General features: G+C 34.7%; 2 protein-coding genes across 2 annotated transcripts; one reads left to right on the top strand and one right to left on the bottom strand.

Moving 5' to 3' along the window:
• Positions 1-1,234: 1,234 nt before the first annotated feature.
• On the bottom strand, positions 1,235-4,678 carry LOC100796871 (dnaJ protein ERDJ3A). The gene is made up of 7 exons (XM_003551516.5): positions 4,445-4,678; positions 3,858-3,913; positions 3,684-3,757; positions 2,986-3,500; positions 2,234-2,572; positions 1,757-2,110; positions 1,235-1,673 (listed from the first exon to the last, which is right to left on the bottom strand). The coding sequence occupies exons 1-7, from the start codon at positions 4,544-4,546 to the stop codon at positions 1,380-1,382; spliced, it is 1,734 nt and encodes a 577-aa protein (XP_003551564.1). The 5' UTR covers positions 4,547-4,678; the 3' UTR covers positions 1,235-1,379.
• Positions 4,679-9,428: 4,750 nt separating this feature from the next.
• Positions 9,429-10,892, top strand: LOC102667486 (protein MAIN-LIKE 1-like). Its single transcript, XM_006603480.1, has 4 exons — positions 9,429-9,623; positions 9,752-10,144; positions 10,247-10,411; positions 10,515-10,892. Exons 1-4 carry the CDS (start codon positions 9,429-9,431, stop codon positions 10,890-10,892), a joined length of 1,131 nt encoding a protein of 376 aa, XP_006603543.1.
• Positions 10,893-19,438: the final 8,546 nt, after the last annotated feature.

The following is a 19,438-nucleotide window of genomic DNA, read 5'->3' as shown; positions in this document are numbered from 1 at the left end:
GGGTTTGGTGTTTTGATGGTGGCTGTTATGTGGGAGGCACTGAGTGTTTGGTGGTTTTGATGGCGGTTGTTATGGTAATGGATTTTAAACTTCCGAATTCCAACCTGAGTTTGGGAGAAAGGGAACGCTTGCAAATTTTTTTCCTACTTTTTAAGCTCCAGAAAATGTGATTTGATTTTTTCTGTAATTTATAACCATTTTAACCTCCACATATAATATTTTAAATTTTAAATTAAAAAAATGTTACCTTTTGGATAGGTTGTCCAAACCTAACTTTAGGATCAAAAATCACATTTTAATTTTACAAAATAAAAAATAGACAATTTTTGTTGTAAAGACTAAAAACAAATTTTACCTAAGAACGATAAATATATTTCAGTCAAAAAAATTCAACATAAATTAAAAGAAAAATGAAAATATAAGATTGTTCTAGTAAAGAAGAGACAATGAGAGGAAAAAAAGTTCTAACCACTAACATTTGTGGATAAAAAAAAATATTAAAAAAGTTATGTAATATTATTTTACATTTTTTAATTGCAAATAACTCAAACTCCTCTTTTATATGTGGCACAGGGGCAGCTCTTTTTTGTAAAGTGCAGACTGCGCTCTGTCACGGTGCCACTAACATAAGTTCAACAGGCTTTCTGCCCTTTCCAATACCACTGTCTATTACTCATCCCAGTCTACATTCTCTCATTCGACTGATAAAATGAATTAAGAAAAAAAATCGGAAAAAACTAGCAATCAATCTAATTAAACAATAATCGCAGCAATTCCCACATAGTAGCAAATATGAATAAAACTACCACATGAAGGTTAGGACGACAATATCCCTTTTATTTTATTTGAAAAGTCATTCACTTGGGAGGAGGAGGAGAAGGTGGAGACACATTATGATAAGAATACACGACCCATATATAGTCAAACAGCAAATGACATTTTTTTTATGTATGAAGACAAAAACACCAATATTTATCTCTTTTTTATTTAAGCCATTATATCATTTTAGATACATATTCTTTTTTCTCTTTTCAGTTTCTTTCTTACCAAAAAAGCTACATAATCATCTTATTGTCTTCTTTTTTTTTCTTTCACTTTCCTTCCTAAACCAAATATACCACCAATGCAGAATTCACAATGACAGTAAAAGCTTGATAAAGCATCCTTGAGGAATAAGCATGGATCAATAATATCCTATGTGCTGTTATCTTAATTAGATCCTTTGCACTCTTGATAGTATACAAAACAAAATATTTTATATATCTCTTTGACTATGTACATGAGCATGCATCCAAAACAGTGCAAAACCCAATTTTATGATCTCTTTGACTATGTACATGAGCATGCATCCAAAACAGTGCAAAACCCAATTTTATGATCTAATACTCTAGTACAGGCTTCCTACTTGTTTCTCTGAAGGGTACATCTCCACTGAGAACGGAGCTAATGAACTTCTCTGCCTCCTCTATTGTCATTTCGCCCATAAATACACTATACTTCCCTCTCCGAGGTTTGTAGGCAATCAACAAATTATTTGATGATTTATAATCTGTTTTGTCAAATGCCTTTAGAAATGATTTTTGCTTCGCAGCATCTAAGAGAACATAGAAAATGGAGTCCCTAGAGCTGCTGGATCCCTGACTTGGTCGTCTTGACAAAGATTTTTGAGAGACCTGAAAAATTTGCACAGTGCATCCTTTGAGAAAAAATTTACATGACCCCATTAAACTAGTAAGTGAATGAAATGTACACTTACCAAAGAGAGGATTGATTCTAGCTTTTCTCTAGCTTTAGAAGATCTGAAGGCACCAATTATGCAGACTGGAGTTTTCTCACCACATAGAGCCTCAAAGTTTGATTTAGAAAGTAATGGTATGCGTCCCTCGTCTGAGTCAGTTTGTGCCTTCTTGGCCTGACCTGATGATTCCTTTTTACTTACTTTTTCAAAACTATCAAGTATGTTACTAAGATCAAGAACTGCAGATTTTAAATCTTTCACAGATATCCCAGTTTTCAGGATACGCTTTTCTCCATTTGGTAGCCAACCTACTATAGCTGGAAGTGCATCAACTTCTAGTGTTTTCACTCTAGGATCAGCAACATCATGAAGCTACAAATCATTCAAGATATACATTAAATCTTACCCTTTAAAACAAAGCATAAGACTTTCCTTATAGGTCCAAAGAAAGAAATTAACAGAGAAAAATGTTTTTCACATCCAGCTTTTACATACCTCTGCATCACTGAAAGTAATGCGTTTGTGATACAAGCCACTAAGGACACGCCAAATTACAGGAGTGTCCTTCTTGGTGGAAAGAAGCAGCACCCTAGGCAACTTTCCAGTAGTGCTGAATTGATCAAGATGATTCAAGTCGGTTCGTTTTGAAAACCTTGGCAAGTGTTCTTGACAGAAAGCCTTCAAATTCTTAGCATCCAAGTCTCCACTGTACTCCACCAAAGAACCTTTTTCATTCTCCTTATAAGAAAAAACAAAAAGCCTAGGAGCTCTCCGTGGATATATGCCAAGCTCCTTACAGAATGAGACTTCCTTTTCACAGTTTATGCTTCCAACCTGTCACACAAAAGAGAGATATAAGCCATGCCTACTCCAAAACAATCAATGAAAATGAATGAATTAGAATAGGATAAAATATGAATTTAATTCATGTAAATATTGCTAAATTTGATTTTAGTTCTCCAAAAGGTTTTCGTTTGTCTGTTGCCGTCCCCATCAATTTTTTTTTTTAAATACTCTAGCACCAGTTATTGATGACATTAACTACATTTAAATATGTCAATATGTCATCTCAAAATGGCTATTGGCACAACATGCATCTAAACATGTCATGTCAGCACTAAGTGGTGCTAAGGACCATTTTCAAAATATTAAAAATTTATTAAGAACATCAACAACAAAAATAAAGAACTAAAACCAAATTTATTCACATTAATAAATTTAAGCCAATTAAGAAATTAAGTAAGAACCTTCAAAGCTCCCTGCAATGAACTGGCAACCTCCTCTGTAGTGGATTCAAAGTATTGGATCCCCTTCGATGAGGGTATATAAGATAACAAAAGCCAAGTCATTCCTGCATTTTGTATTTCTTTCTTGTAAATCTGTGAATTTACAGCTCTAAGACTTTTGGCAGAACTCTTGGACCCAGACTTGGCTGAACTGCCAAAACCACCAAACTGACTCCCACCACCTCCACCACCGAAAAAACTGCCAAAAAGATCATCCAAGCCAAATCCAAAAGGATTGGAATTGCCCGAGCTGCCAAAAGAAAAGGAGAATGACTTAGATCCTCCCTGACCACCCATACCCTGCCAGTCCCCCCCTGGTTTGAAGTTAAAATGGCTTTGTCCAGGACCACCCCCTGTAAAATAAGTATATCCATCCTGACCTCCAGGATGGCCACCATGAAATCCAGGGTTTCCTTTCTCATCTCCATACAAGTCATAATTCTTTCTCTTCTCTTCATCGGATAAAAGTTCATATGCTGTAGAAAGAAAGGAAAGGCACACATTAATATCCTCAAACAAGGTAAAGGTAGAAAGCAAGCACAAAAACAGCATGTCACTACTTATATAACTGATTACTATATCAACTCTTTATTCCAGTAAATATAAGTTCATGTGTATGCACCATATGTATGTTAGTGAGAGAGAGAAACTTTATATACCATTATTGATCTGAGAAAACTTCTCTTGTGCACCCTTGGCTTTGTTCTTGTCAGGGTGATACTGAAGAGATAGCCTGAAAAAATAAATATGAGCAAAGTCAATAAAGAAAAATTAGTTATCAAATTGCATCTACATGATGAAGTGTGACAAACAAGAATTCCAAGTATACATACTTGTGAAAAGCCTTCTGAATTTCCCGCTGACTTGCATTTTTATCAACCCCAAGAACCTGATAAAATTGAACCACGAACAATCAGTTCATGCAAATAAATACATAGAGAAAAAAAAATCCCCTTTTCTTTCTCCATCTTGATTATTGATCAGTGACAGCTTGAAACAGATAAATGACACCCTTTTCTCATTCAGGCTTCGAACTTACGATACAATTAAAGACAAAAACTCACAAATGAATATTCTTCAACTTAAACACACAACACATTGCTAGATACTATCAAGCCAAGAAAGGAAAAAACCAAACTTTGGTGATGTGATAAACAAAAGCAAAAATCAGTTTGGCCAAAACCCTAATTTCACATTGAACCCAAAATGAGCATTCAGTATAGCAACCAAAAATTAAGCTGGGTAGCAAATTCCCAAGAATGTAATGCTAATGCAATGCAACTAACCTAAACCCACCAATCAATCTATTTCAAATCACACAAATTTAACACCTTACCACGTTTTCCACCACAAATTCCCAAACCCCACACCAAATTCCACTAAACTAGAAAGAAAGAAAAAAAGATGAAAGTTTTCAAACCTTGTAGGGGTCGATGGTTTTGGCTTGCAATAATTCGAAGCTTGCGAGGAAACAGAGCGAGGCCACGAAGATGACCCGAGTCGAGGATAAACGGGTCCTCATATTGGAATCCGAATGTGTCGCCGGAGGGAATTTGAAACCGGAAATAGGGACGTTGTTAGTTTATCGGAGATAACCGTGAGGGTGACGGAATGACGGTTTTATATTTGTGTGAAACAGAGTTCGCGGGAGAGAGTCCAGATGCTTCCATGTTAAGGACGTTAAGTAGACGTGGCACTATAATGTGTTACCACGCATGTTGGCCAATCACATTTCAGAATTTCTGATTTGGTATGTCATCTACGTACGGATATCACCATCAAAAATCTGATTTTTTTTTCCCCCATATATACAACAAAAAAAAATTATCACTAACATACAATTCCTTCATTATTTACAACACCAATATATATATATATATATATATATATATATATATATATTATTTAAAGTGTAAATTCAGATTGAGGGAACCTAAATTTATCGTGTAATCTTGACAAAATTTTGCATTTTTATGTTGAGGATTCGGGTCGTCTCAACCTGAACTCTCAACGTGTTTTTTTGTTTTCTTTTTAATTTTGACAAAAATATTTTTTAAAAATATATAAATAAATTAAATTAATAAAATTAGATAAGATAATGAAGTCAAACAAAATTAGTTTAAAATATTACTGTGTAAATTAGTTTTAAAGATCTATATTAGTTAAAAATTGTATAATTGAATGCTTTTTTATTAATTTATGAATGATATAAAATAAAATACATTGATAATAAAAAAAATGATTTGCTTGATTTGAACTTTTGGAACAATGAGACACCTAACACCATTTTTGTTGATCTCTTTCTTTCTTATCCACATTAGTGCATATTCTTGTAGATTTTGGTCGACCTTCTTTGTTTCTCCTCATGACTGGATTAATATATAATTGTGCTCCTTGTCATTAATCATAATGACACATGCATGCTAACGGGACTTTGTAGACAATTGACACATAATCCAATACTGGACTAACATATTGCAAGTAATCTACATTACAAATATTTTTTAGTATGTTTCGTTATTTTCGTCTATCATCTCAGTCACTGTACGATTTAATTTTATGTGTATTATATAATAAAGATGTATCAATTATTTATTCATGTGTTTTTCAATTTGTTTTAATACTACTAACTAATTTTTTCATTTTTTAATAACGTATACAACAAAATAAAATTGTCGACAACACATAAATTTAACTAAAAAATTATATTATAATCTTCTCTAATTTTATTAATTTCCTTTATTTATATATATTTCTAAAAAAATATTTTATTTCAAAATTTTAAAAAAAATGAAAAAACACTTTGAGATTTCAAGTTGGGGACCCGAATTCTCAACGTAAAATCACAATTTTTTTTTCAAAATCATATTATAAATTTGGGTCCCCCAACTCGAATTTACTCTGTGAACAATAAACATGTATATTGGTGTAAATAATGGAAGGAATTGTATATTTTGGTAAAAAAAAATTGTTGTATATATGGGAAAAAATCTTAGAAATCTTATTCCTACTGTATCGAACAAGACAACAAGAAAGAAAATTCTTATTTCTAAAACATCTTCTTCAAAATTAGATGGGATATATAGTAAAATTCCACTCTAAAAGTGTGATATAGTGATAAATTATTTCTTGAAAGATGAGAAAAATATAAATTTAATTTTTAAATGTGAAAAAAATGTGACAAATTAATCTTGTTATTAAATTTATGAGATCATTATGTTATTAAGTTATAATATTTAAAGATTAATTTGACAATAATTTTTATTTTTTAAGGATCAATTTGACATTAAGTTGCATAATTTAAAAATTAATTTGTCATCAAATTATTTACGATTTATCCTAATTTTTTCAAATTTAGAGAATAATTTTAAATTTTTCATCTTTTAAAAACTAATTTATGAATAACTCGTAGCTTCTCTAAACAATTTATTTATTTACCCAATTTAGATTAGAAGTTGGGCATTTGGACTTGGACTCACGGCCACGCGTATAACCCGTTGATCAGCACATGATTTTGAGTGCTGCTAGGTGCACCCAGCAATTGTTGTGAAAAGGTCTTTTAGCCCCTCAGTATTTTTTTAAAAAAATAACTCTCGCCTCTCTCTCTCCCGCGCCGCGATTCTGCTTCTTCATTCTTCTACTTCTTCGAGTTTCTGCATCTTCTTCATTCTTCTTCTTCTTCTTCGCCTCCCAAGTGAACCTCCCAAGCCATTGCCGCCATTGTTGCCGTGATTAGGAGGAAGGTGTCGTGGTGCTTCTTCTTCGCGTTTCTGCTTCTTCTTCTTCGTCCACCGTCGAGGGAGCTTCGTGATCGTCCACAGTCGAGGTAAGCGTCGTGAACCTTTTGTTTTTTCCACCATTGTTGCCGACGATGGCGTAAACCGCTATCGGAAAGTTGTTGTGCGCTTTACGAATCACCTGATCCGTAAGCATGTTTCGAATCAAGTTGATCCGGAAGATGCTTACGGATCAAGTGATCTGTAAACTACTAACAAATAGTTTACGGATCACTTGATACGGAAAATGCTTACAGATCACTTGATCTGTAAACTACTCAACATACTTTACGGATCACCTAATCCGTAAAACTCACAGCTTCATTTTAATTGAAAAATTGCCAAATATTTAATACATTGTGAGCTTTTTTTGAAATTAGAAATTTTGGTTATTAGGATCACCTCTGAATGTATGCTAAATATTTGATAAATAGTGTCATTTTGGAGAATATCTATTGTTTCAATTTGATTTAATGCAAATATGTAATTGCCTTTTATGTAATTGCCACTTAGAATTGAATGTGGTATCGAAAAATTGATTCAAACGCCTAGACAACCTTAGCAAATTAAGTTCAAATGTAACATGATTAGGACAAATCCCTAAAACTTGATCAATAGTTGATCCTTGAGAGAAAAAGGAAAATGGGAAATCATTGCTTCACCTAACTCACCTGCCTAAAGCCTATGAATTTCTTTTGCTCCCTCTAAAGCTCAAAGGTCTGCAATCATTTCATTCTTCAAAAATTGATGGTAGTTGCTTCAAAAAGCAGCCCAACATCCGGTGGTCACACTACTAACTTCAATTTCTACGTTCACAACATATTTAGGACTAGCATTATTAGCTTTTTATAGAACTGGTCAACAAAAACATATTGGTCAATGTGGATTATTTGTAGATAGAATGCTATATGGACAATCAATTCGTGTACATAGAAAACATTTAGAGAGAAAGTTTTATAAACAGATATACATACCTAAGGGATTATTCTTTAACTTTCAAAGAGAAATATTCTAGGCACAGACAAAAAAAAAAAAAAAACAGTTACAGGACCAAATTTCATCCGGTGGTCACACTACTAACTTCAATTTCTACGTTCACAACATATTTAGGACTAGCATTATTAGCTTTTTATAGAACTGGTCAACAAAAACATATTGGTCAATGTGGATTATTTGTAGATAGAATGCTATATGGACAATCAATTCGTGTACATAGAAAACATTTAGAGAGAAAGTTTTATAAACAGATATACATACCTAAGGGATTATTCTTTAACTTTCAAAGAGAAATATTCTAGGCACAAACACAAAAAAAAAAAAAAACAGTTACAGGACCAAATTTCATCTAAACTTTTATGTCCATCATCGAATTACAAGACGTCTTCCCATGTTTCTCTAAATGCATATAGTGTGCATATGTATACTCAAAACTAACACTATCAAAGTGTACAAACTAAAGAAGTAAAAAGAAAACATTCACTGTTATTTGAATTGAAGTACTCCACTTAAATTAAGGATGAATTTCTTTCAATAAGTTTTAGCCAATGCTTATGACATTAAAATGACACACATTTTGAATTGATAAGTTTTAGCTTATGCTCAAGACATGTCCTCTCATTAGAACAAGATAAATTCCCTCTCTCTAAACTTTTCTCACCCATTTGTTTTATTTCGATTATCATATGGTAAAATGACTGGTCGGGGATAGCTTTTGGGGCCAAACTTGATTCTCGAAGCAGAATTAAGAAGGTGTTTTTTGCCATTCACTATCCATTCCCTCTCTCTAAACTTTTCTCACCCATTTGTTTTTGCCATTCTTTTGGGGCCAAACTTGTTTTATTTGGCTTCATTTGGTGTCTATCATGATGTGGTTCTATCTTTAGTTTTAATTCATGGATTGAAAATGACTCAGCTTTGTTGAGACTCTCAAAATGAATGTGGTCTAAAAATTCTCATACTAATTATAATTCTCTTACTAAATATATATGTGGTCTAAAAATTTAAAAGATACTTCTTCATCCCTAATTATAATTCTCTTACTAAATGAAACCAATATTTTTCTCTTTTTGTATCCTAAAATCATGAGTAAATCATGAGTAGAAGTTAAACCAATTTTTGATTTCTTTTTTCTTTGGCTTTATTTCCTTTTATGTTGCTTCCATTTCATGAAGCTCATAGCTGAGACTCTGCACAATATTTTGTCGGGGTTCAATGTAGGAGATGGCATCCTCAACAATGGTTGCTTTGTTCATCTAATATCAATAATATTAGGATCCATAATCAATTTCCATTCAATCATATAGTGTACTGAATAAAAACTAACCCGATAAAAGCCTGACATGTGTAGCCTTTCTTGACATACATGTCCTACAATCAATGAAAGCCTGACAACTTGCGTGACTTTTAGTCAATGAAATTTGCATTAGACCAATGAAATTTGGGTGAATGAAATCAGTGATTGAATTTGCGGTACACATTTGCAGATCATGGTTAGGACCAGAGGATTAGGTCGTGCCTTAGGTCACGTTACTAACAGAGGAGATCGTGATGATTCCGATGATGCTCCGTAGCGTCGATGGCCTACTGCATCCGCACGGAGGCAGCGAGTCGCTATGACTGCGGCGCACAATGAGTCAGTGGTCCCTGCGCCAGATGTTGAGGCTGATGTATTTCCGGATGGCACCAGCTGATTCTGAGGACATTGTGGCAGACATTCCTGCGGACACAGGCGCGAAGGCTGCTGAGGATGAGCATGAGGGATTTCCGGGTGGTCTGAGCGACCCATCCGTGTTGACCCAGTATTCGGATCACGTTGCTTACAGCGTATGAACGGGAGAGGTATTTATAATATTTATTTTTAGTTACTTGTAAATTATACTTTATGATTGAAATTAGTTTTCCTTTAAATGATGATTTTAACGAATTTTGCGTTCCTTTATACTTCAATTCAGGAGCGTCCTGAGTTGAAGTTATCCTCTCATGGGAGGAAGGTCCATAGTTTAGGCAGGGATGTCCCTGCAATTGAGGGACTCGTTGTTGGGACAGGACTAAGTCCTCTGATCACGTGTTCGGTAGACACCGGCGATCGGGAACTTTTGTCTTCGTTTGTGGAGCGGTGGCACCGAGAGACGTCTAGTTTCCATCTCCCGGTGGGAGAGCTCATGATCACGCTAGACGACGTCTCCTCGCTTCTCCATCTGTCTGTAGTTTGCGACTTGCACGCCTTTCAGCCCTTGCACGTGGACGATGCGGTTCAGATGCTGACGAACTTATTGATGGTCTCTACAGAGTCTGCCAGGGCTAAGACAGCCCAGTGTCGTGGACCGTATGTACGCCTGCAATGGGTACGTGACATATACGAGCGCCAATGCCAGACAGGTCATTGGACAGTTGCGGCTCACGTATATCTTCTTCATCTTCTGGGTTGCACTCTGTTTGCTAACAAGAGTGCAACCAATGTTCATGTTGTGTACTTGGAGGCCCTTCGTGACCTCAGTATGACGAAAAGGTATGCCTGGGGAGTGGCTGCTCTGGTGCATATGTACGACCAGCTGAACGATGCATCTATCAGCCACAATCGACAGCTTGGCAATTACATCACACTGCTGCAGGTAACAAATATGTTTTTCATTCGTTCAGGTTAAACAATGTTCAACTTAAAGTTTTGTTAGACTTTCTTTATTAATGTTTATCATTATGATGTTACATTTGTAGTGCTGGATTTATGAGCACTTTCCATCAGTCAAGGACTCCACTGCTGATCAGGAATACGACGAGGCTTCCCCACGTGTGTGTAGGTGGATTGCGACGAAGAAGACCGTGAAGAGCATACGTACACCGGCGTACAGGGAGCGCCTGGACCGACTCTGGATTCCGGATGTCTACTGGATCCCGTATGGGGAGCACCGATCGGTCTGGGACTTCCAAGTCATATCATGCTATTCTGGTCTCTTGCGCTGGGGGCCTGTTGCTGTTTATTACCGACCAGAGAAGGTTGTGCGGCAGTTTGGATACACGCAGACCATTCCTGCTCCTCCTGTCCATTCATGGGTGTCGTATGATGATATACACGACAGGTGGACGCACTACTAGGATCATATCGTTCCAGCAGGTGAGGTGTTGGATCAAGTGGCCTCAGAATAATCAATAATTAAGAAAGGGGGGTTGAATTAATTATTCCTAAACCTTTACTAATTAAAAATTTACTCTTCTAAGGCTTTTACTATGTTGTTAAGTAAATGAAGGATAGAAAAGAAACTTAACCAAAAGTAAAAGCGGGAATTAAAGTGCACAACGGAAATTAAAAGAGTGGGGAAGAAGGAGACAAACACACAAGAGTTTCTATAAATGAGGCTAGATGCGTATAAGGATCCTCACTTGGGAGACCATGGAAGAGGTTCCCCTGAATCAGCTGAATGAGAGAATGAGGGTACGAAATATTAAGGGCTTGAACCTCTGGCGGTGTGATACTTGTGAAGAATTCAGGAGTAGTAGTTTGACAGAAATCTTCTAATGTAACCCTTCGTACTGGTTCTCCGTCCATTTGAACGTGATTTGGAGAGAGAGGAGGTGAAGTATCTATGTCTTGCTCTCTTCGTCTTCTTGCGGCGTTATTACGCCGACAGGTAGCTTCGATTTCTAAGTCTATGGGAACGATAGTAGATTTATCTCGCATAAAAACACAAGGTTGTACCTGTGTAATTTATGGAGAAAGAAAGAATGGGGAAAGAGGAGTGGTGAGAGAAAGATTGGCCAAAAGAATGGCCAAGAGAATGGCCAAGAGGGAAACAAATTACAAACTGATAGTATGGCACTTAAATGCGAAAACAAAATCCCCGACAACAGCGCCAAAAACTTGTTAGCTCTTTGGCAAGTGTACCAAATCGCTCGTAGTAATAATTTCTCGGTAAGCCGAGTGTCGTACCACAGGGATTTTGTTGCACTTATGTGAAGTATTTTTCAGTTTGTAAATTTAGTAAATATAATCTAAATCTAGCAAGGAATAAGAAATTTAAAATTTAAAATAAAAGATAATAGATAAGATAAGATAAAAGAAATTTAAAAGTTAAAATAAAAGATAAAGATAATAGATAAGATAAAAGATTTAAAATTTAAAATAAAAGATAAAGATAATAGATAAGATAAGATAAAAGATTTAGAGATAAGATAAGATAAAATATTTAAATTGCGATAAAGATAACTACTTCTACGAAATTCAAATAAATAAAATCTAAATCTACTAAATCTAATTGCTTACTCCTAAAACCCGACAGTAAAATAAGGAATAACTACTTCTAAGAAAGACCAACAATAAAAATAGGGAATAAAATCTATATATTAAAATCGCTAAAACCCGACAAGTCTAATTAGCCTAGATATATGGATTCTGGATTTGTCTGTTATCAATACCAGTGAACTAATTCTGCCCCACATCTATCCATCTACTTGCCCCTGATGCCTCATGATGACAAGCCTACCTTAATTACCTATCTTCCAAATGCCCTTTGCGAAGACTCAATAACTAAGATGCCTTAAGATTACATTCTAGATGTTTGCTAAAGCATGGGCATTGAGGCATTAAGTCATGTTAACCCAATGATTTCTTTCTTTAATTGTTCTATTAAGCGTTACCCTCTCCCGAGTGGCCTAACCCTTAAAATCGATTCACGCATTCATTCATTATCCCTAATTAGACTTTACCCTCTCCCGACTGGCCTAAAGACTAACAGAAAATGAAGTCTGGGATGCAGAATAAGCAAGAAAGAAAAGCAGATAAAAGAAACTAGAAGAAAAACCCTCTAAAAGATAACTCGATAATTTCCTCCTTTTAGTGTTCTGTTAAGCGTTACCCTCTCCCGAGTGGTCTAACCCTTAAAACAGATTCAAGTATTCATTCCTTACCCCTAATTAGGCTTTACCCTCTCCCGAGTGGACTAAACCCTAACAGAAAGCAAGTTCAGAGATACAGGATGTAAAAAGGAAGAAAGGTAAATAAATAAAGAACCTGGAGGGAATTCCTCTTTTTATTGATAACTCTTGAAATGCTCCATACATCATTGGCTTTTTAGGCCTGCCAAGCCCTAACTAAGGGGATTAGCAACTCATGATCCTGAGGGCTTTACAATGAGAAGAGGGGTGAAAGAAAGAAATAAGAATATAAGAAAAGGGAAGGAAAAGGAGAGAAATGAGTGCCAGAGGTCTAAAAACTGAGCTCTCAGGAAGTGTGTCTGTTTTCCTAGGCTAACCCTCTTATTTATAGGTGCAAACTTGGGCTTGGGCTTTTTTTCTATTTTCTTATTTTTTTCCTTTATTTCTGTTCCTTTTTGCTTGTTGTAGCTCCCTTTTTCACATTTGCAATCAAAATTCAAAATTAATTAAATCTTTCCAAATTAAAGCATAAATAACTGCTAAATAATTAATTCTAAGTTAATTTTAGACCGATTTTCCACTATTAATTCACTATTATTTAGTAGTTATCAATTACCAAATCATTGTAATCGATTACAACATTTTGAAATCAATTGGAACATTGTAAATTCAGTTGAAAGCCTTTTGAAAACCATTTTTCTACTGGTAATCGATTACAATAATCTGGTAATCGATTACCAGAGAGTAAAAACTCTTTGGTAAAAGGTTTTGAGAAAAATTCATGTGCTACTCAATTTTTAAAAAAACTTTTTAATACTTATCTTGATTGAGTCTTCTCTTGGTTCTTGAATCTTGATCTTGATTCTTGGAACTTGAATCTTGAAACTTGATTCTTGATTCTTGAAATCAAATTTCCTCTTGAACCTTGAAGTGTTATTGATTTAATCTTGAACTCATTCTTTGATTCTTGAAGTCAGCATCTTTGTTAACATGAAGTGTTCTTGACTTTTGAGCTTTTTGTCATCATCTTTGTTATCATCAAAACTCATTGAATCAATCTTGATTCATCATGAAGCTTGCTTCTACATGAGGTGTGCGCTGTACCAGGTCAGTGTGCCAGTGACTACATGGACTGGTTCTTCCGCATCTTGCATCCTTTCATGACACCAGGTCATGCATCAGATCCTCTGCCTCATGGTCACGCCCCGCAACCCCGAATCGTCCCTCAGGCCCCGCAGACAGATATCCCTCACGTGCCGAAGCCAGGAGCATCGTCCACATCTGTGGAGGAGCCTAGACATGCGGTGGTAAGTAATACTAATAATTTACGTCATTTACCTCAATATTTGCATAATAATTTGTGTAATCTGTTTGTTTTGTATGTAACAGAAAGTTTATGATGACATTGATGAGATATTTTCATTAGTAATGTTAGTTTTATTTATTTCCATTGATTGTGTATTCCATTTGTGTCTATATACACGCGTGTTATTAAAATGATCTAGTTAACTTAGTTATAATATATGTAAATTATTATAAATGGTCTAGTTAACTTAGTTTACCAACTAATAAAAAGTAATTTTAAATATAATTGAAATAAAGAAGTTGAAAAGGGTGTAGAAAAAAATAAATTAAACAAAAAATGGACATCATTCGTTATTTAAGATCCTTATTTTATATAACGTACTAATATTTTTAAATTCTCTTATAATTACTATTTTTCCTATTATACTAATGATCATGTAAAAAAATGTATTATAAAGTAGTTAGTATTTTAATTTTTAATATAATACTAATTATTTTTTATATTTTTTATAATATTAATGATATGATTAATTATAAAAATAAAAAATAAATTAATGATGATAATATTAATTTTATAAAATTATTATTATCTTTTATCTATTTATTGATTTTTATTAATATGTATAAAATAACCTTAAACAATAATTATAATGGGACTGAGTAAGTATTTTAATATCATCTTCTAAACAAATTTATTCTAAAAAAATATATTAAAAAATTAATTATTTATAATAAATCAATATTTATAAATATATTATAATTAATAAAATAAATAAATATATTTAATTATATTATAATTAATAAAATAAATATCTTTAAATGTATAAATTATATTATAAAATAAATATATTTAAATGTATAATTAATAAATTATTATTTTTCCTCTTACGGGTCAAGTTGATCTGTACGTTGATCCGTAAGAGGAAAAATAAGCAAGGCAATTTTGTCATTTTTTTAGAATGTTGGGTGCACCAGCAATGATGTTGGGTTCACCTAGCAACACTCCATGATTTTTGGACATCGATTTAGATTTGGGGCATTAGTATTTGATCTCTACCAATTTTCTATTGGCACCACCCACATGGTGGCTTTTGACTAATTTTTTTAAAAAATACCTTCTCCCATGAAAGTATATTTTTTTTTACAATATATAGTAGAATCATACTTCCTTATAATGTTAGGGTGGGAAAATAATTGTTTAATGGAAGTATGATTTCGTTCTACATTGTGTACAGTGGGATCATATTTTCGTTACATATATTTTTTCACAATCTTGTATTACAACACAAGTATGATTTCGTTGGACACAATGTACAAAGCAATCATACTTTTGTTGTATAGTTATTCCCCCTACCCCAACATTACAATGTATATTGTGCAACAAAATCATACTTTCATTGTATTCTTTGTCAAACAAAGACAACATCTCAACAAAACAAAATCAATGAGCATATTGTGTTTGAGTGTGCACCAAAAAAGCTTTGTAGTCAACATTAGGAGTCTAAAATTAATAATATTTGAGTTATAACGTCACTAAAATCAATCCCCAAAAAGGTTCACTACATATTGAGATTCTTTAACTGGATGAAATTATATTAAGTTGAATTTGTAACACCCTGAAATTTCGATAATTGTAAATTGATATTTAATTTTATTTATCATATTACTTGATTATATGATTGACTTGAATGAGTTGAGGTATGGTGTAAATTAGTCATGTGTGATTTGTTTGATGTGGATGTGGAGTTTTATTGACCTAAGTTGAAATTATGAGATTTCAAATTATACCTAAACCTATTCCGGTAAAATCGGGATCCTATATTCGTTAACCGTTGGATTGTCTTCAAATTTTGATTGTAGGTTCCTAGAACATGTCCCCACATTTTGACTATTGGGATTTTCAAATTAACAATTTTTTATTTATCGCTTAGCGCAAGAAGCGTGCTAAGCGCAATTCCAACCTGAGAGGGAATTGCACTGAGCGTGAATTGCCGCGCTTAGCACAAGGGGAATTGCACTCAGCGCGAATTGTCACACTCCGCACAAATCCCAACCCAAGAGGGATTGCACTAAGCACGAAAAGTCGCGCTTAGTGTTCGAACACTAGAATAGTTCCGAACTTTATTGGAAAGTGTACCGAGTTGTTAAAGTAATAATAAAACGGTAAGAAACCAAGTATCGAACTCAGGGAACTTGTTTCATTCGGTGAAGTTTCATTCAACAAGCAGACATTGATATAAAGCCATGTAAATAGAATTAAACCAAAGATGTATATACTGTAAATCTAAAATAACTACAAATACGCTTATCAAAACGGGAGAGAAAACAAATGATTAAAACGTTGGGTCCTTCTATTGAACGCTTGATGTAATTAAAAGATTTTTCTCTAATTAAAATTATTTTTGTGTTCTATGCTAAGGACTAAAATACCAAACACCGATTCCTCGCGTGAATGGACTAATTCTAATTAAATCTCGTTCTCGGATGTCTCGTCAAACTTAGCCTAACCGAACAACATTACAATCACAGCATATCAAAAACTAAAACCTTGCACTCTATGTCTAGCAATGCAGTTATCTAGCCCTGTTCTATCCAATTCTAAGGATTAATACATTTTCCAATGCTAAAAATCCTAACTTTACACACCAATGGGTGATCAGACAAAAAACATGCAATGATTAAGTGCAGATAGAAGCAATAAACACATGAAACAACTTTAAATAGATAGTTAAGAATTTACATCAAGTTTCAGTAGAATTTCCCAACAGAGATACTAAGCCTTCCATCACAAGGCAACACCTTTCAGTTACAAGATGAGGGTTGCAGAAGAAAATAACAGATTACACAGTGGTGGGGATGTCTCCTCCACCTATAGGAACCTAGAAATTACTCCTAAACCTAAGATCCTCTTGAAAGTTGAGGTTTTTGGCTTCCTTGCTCTGTTTTTTGCCTCTGTTCTGCTCTCTACACTCTGAATTAGCCTAATTCTAGACGACTTGCTCGATTTTTCCAACTGCAGCCTTAAAAAGGGCTTTCTGTCCTTGAAGGCTCGCTTAGCGCCATTTTCGCGCTTAGCGCGAGTTAGTGAATATCCACTAAGCAAGCTGGGCGCGCTTAGCACAGGAAGAGATAAACACCTCGCTAAGCGAGCTGATGACGCACTGAGCGCACAGATGCTTCTCAAATTCTCCTCCAGATTCTCCCAACTTGCTAAGCGGGCTGAGTGTCTCGCTTAGCGCATGATTCTTGCTAAGCACACAAGCCTTGCTTAGCGAGACATCAGCTGCAAGCCTTCACAAATTTCATCCTTTTTTACCTGAAATTGAAGTTGAAACACATTAAATTCACACTATTGGGCATTTCTACTGAACAAAATTAAACTAAACCAAAAAATATGTACAAACTTACATTAAGAACCATAAATTGGGGAAAAGATAAACATTTTATAAAACTTTTCTATACAAAAGTTAGTCGTAAATGACGACTAACCCTTAGCGCCAAAAGTGGATTCCCACTTAGCGAGACGAGCTTGCTAAGCAAGATCTGCATATTATAAATACGTTATTCATCGTGAAAAAAATGATTTTTCACTCATTTTCTCCCCAAACGTCCACCCAAGCCCTAAACCTCCCCCTTCACCACCCACGACCACCGGTGGCCACCACGAGCCGTCGTTGCCTGCCACCGAACCACCACATCGAGAGGAACATTTTAATCGGAGCGGAATCCTCAGAATCCACCTCAAGGATTCAGTGGAGAAAAATCTCTCAATCCTTTCTTTCATAGCTTCTCTGAGGTAATCTTGACTTCTAAGCCTTTCTCCTAGTTAGTTTGAGTTTCTCTTAGTGTCTCTTGTGTTTTGGGTATTGTAATAGGATATTTTTAGACTTCCTTTGAAAAACCCTTGAAAATGAGACATTGTAAAAATTATCTTTTTATAAAATTGATGTTATTTTTGTGACCTTTGCTGAACCCCGGTCACATTGGCATGATCTGAATTTCAAAATGATGTCTCCTTTTAGTAGAATCTGAAACACCCCTTAGCCCTTTTATATTTTGACAGGGGCAATTGACCCTGAATATTTTTATTAACCTTGTTTTTGAAATCTATACTAAATTTTCTTCGATTTGGCATATAAAACATTGCGTTTGGACTGACGGACGTGAACGAGAGAGGTCTTTGAGCGATACAAAGAGGAACTAACGGGGAGCTCACGATAAGTGAGGGGAGTTTATTATAATTTATGGCTTTTGATACTATAATTGGGGTCAAGGAACCTAACTATAAGGATGTATGTTTGTCCCTATTGCATGCTAGTTTTCAAGAAAAACAATATTTTTGACTAATGGGATGCGATATGTCTGTTATTGATAGATGACATTATTGTTTTTATTAGACTTGTGTTGTCTGAAGACCTGGAGAGTGTGCATCTGAGGCATGAACTATATATGTATGTATATACGAAAGATGATTTACTGATGATATTGTTATTGATGATATTAATTGATATGAGGTGATGTTGATGTTCATGATAAAGTTGATAGAGAATGATGTTGTTATTGAAGACAATATTGATAATAATTGATATGAGATGATGTTAGTGTTTATGATAATATTGATATGAGATGATGTTGTTATTGATGATTATGTTAATATGAGATGATGTTGTTGTTGTTGTTGATAATGTCATTGAGATGAGAAGATGTTGATGTTGACAATGACATTGAGATGAGATGATATTGATGTTGAGAATGACATTGAGATGAAATGATGTTGATGTTGATGTTGATAATGACATTGAGATGAAATGTTATTGATGTTGAAAATGTCATTGTAATGATGTGTGATGTGATGTACATGGGGGTGCAGTGACCATGATGGATATCCCTGGTGGGAGAAATAGAGTGGTTAAAGAGTTTTAAGCATCTATGGACGAGGATGACTTAAAATCTTTAATTATCCATGGTCAGTGCATTGATGGTGCCCATGTTTCATACTTCATATTGCATGAAAATAGTATAAACTTTGTCAGTAAGTATTTGTAGTTTCTCACGAGGGGGAATACTTATACTTGGGAGTATGTTACTCAGTTTGAAACTCTCGAGACTCAAGCTAATCACCATCGGGGGGGGGGGGGGAGTTGCCTGTGCACGACAGAGTGACCTCGACACTTGCTGCCTAGTTTTCCCAAGTGAGAGTGTCATGTGGACACGCTTAAGCTATTTCTTGATGAATGGTACCACATTGCATTTGAGGGTTGAGGTCAGGTGCATGCAACATACTAAGTATGATTGATTGGAATTATGGATGAGTACTTGTTGAGTGTATTTTGGACTAATGGATGTTTGTGTATGATTATGGTATTTGTTAATGTTTTCTTGCTAGTCATGGTTATTTGATTTTTGTGTTAATTTCTGTTATAATAAACTCACCTTTGCAATTTTTGTACCGTGTGGTTGGTACA

This window comes from Glycine max, chromosome 18 (assembly GCF_000004515.6).
Source record: "Glycine max cultivar Williams 82 chromosome 18, Glycine_max_v4.0, whole genome shotgun sequence".
Lineage (NCBI taxonomy): Eukaryota > Viridiplantae > Streptophyta > Magnoliopsida > Fabales > Fabaceae > Glycine > Glycine max.
The sequence above is the reverse complement of the archived record's forward strand: the minus strand, read 5'-3'. Positions and strand labels throughout refer to the sequence as shown.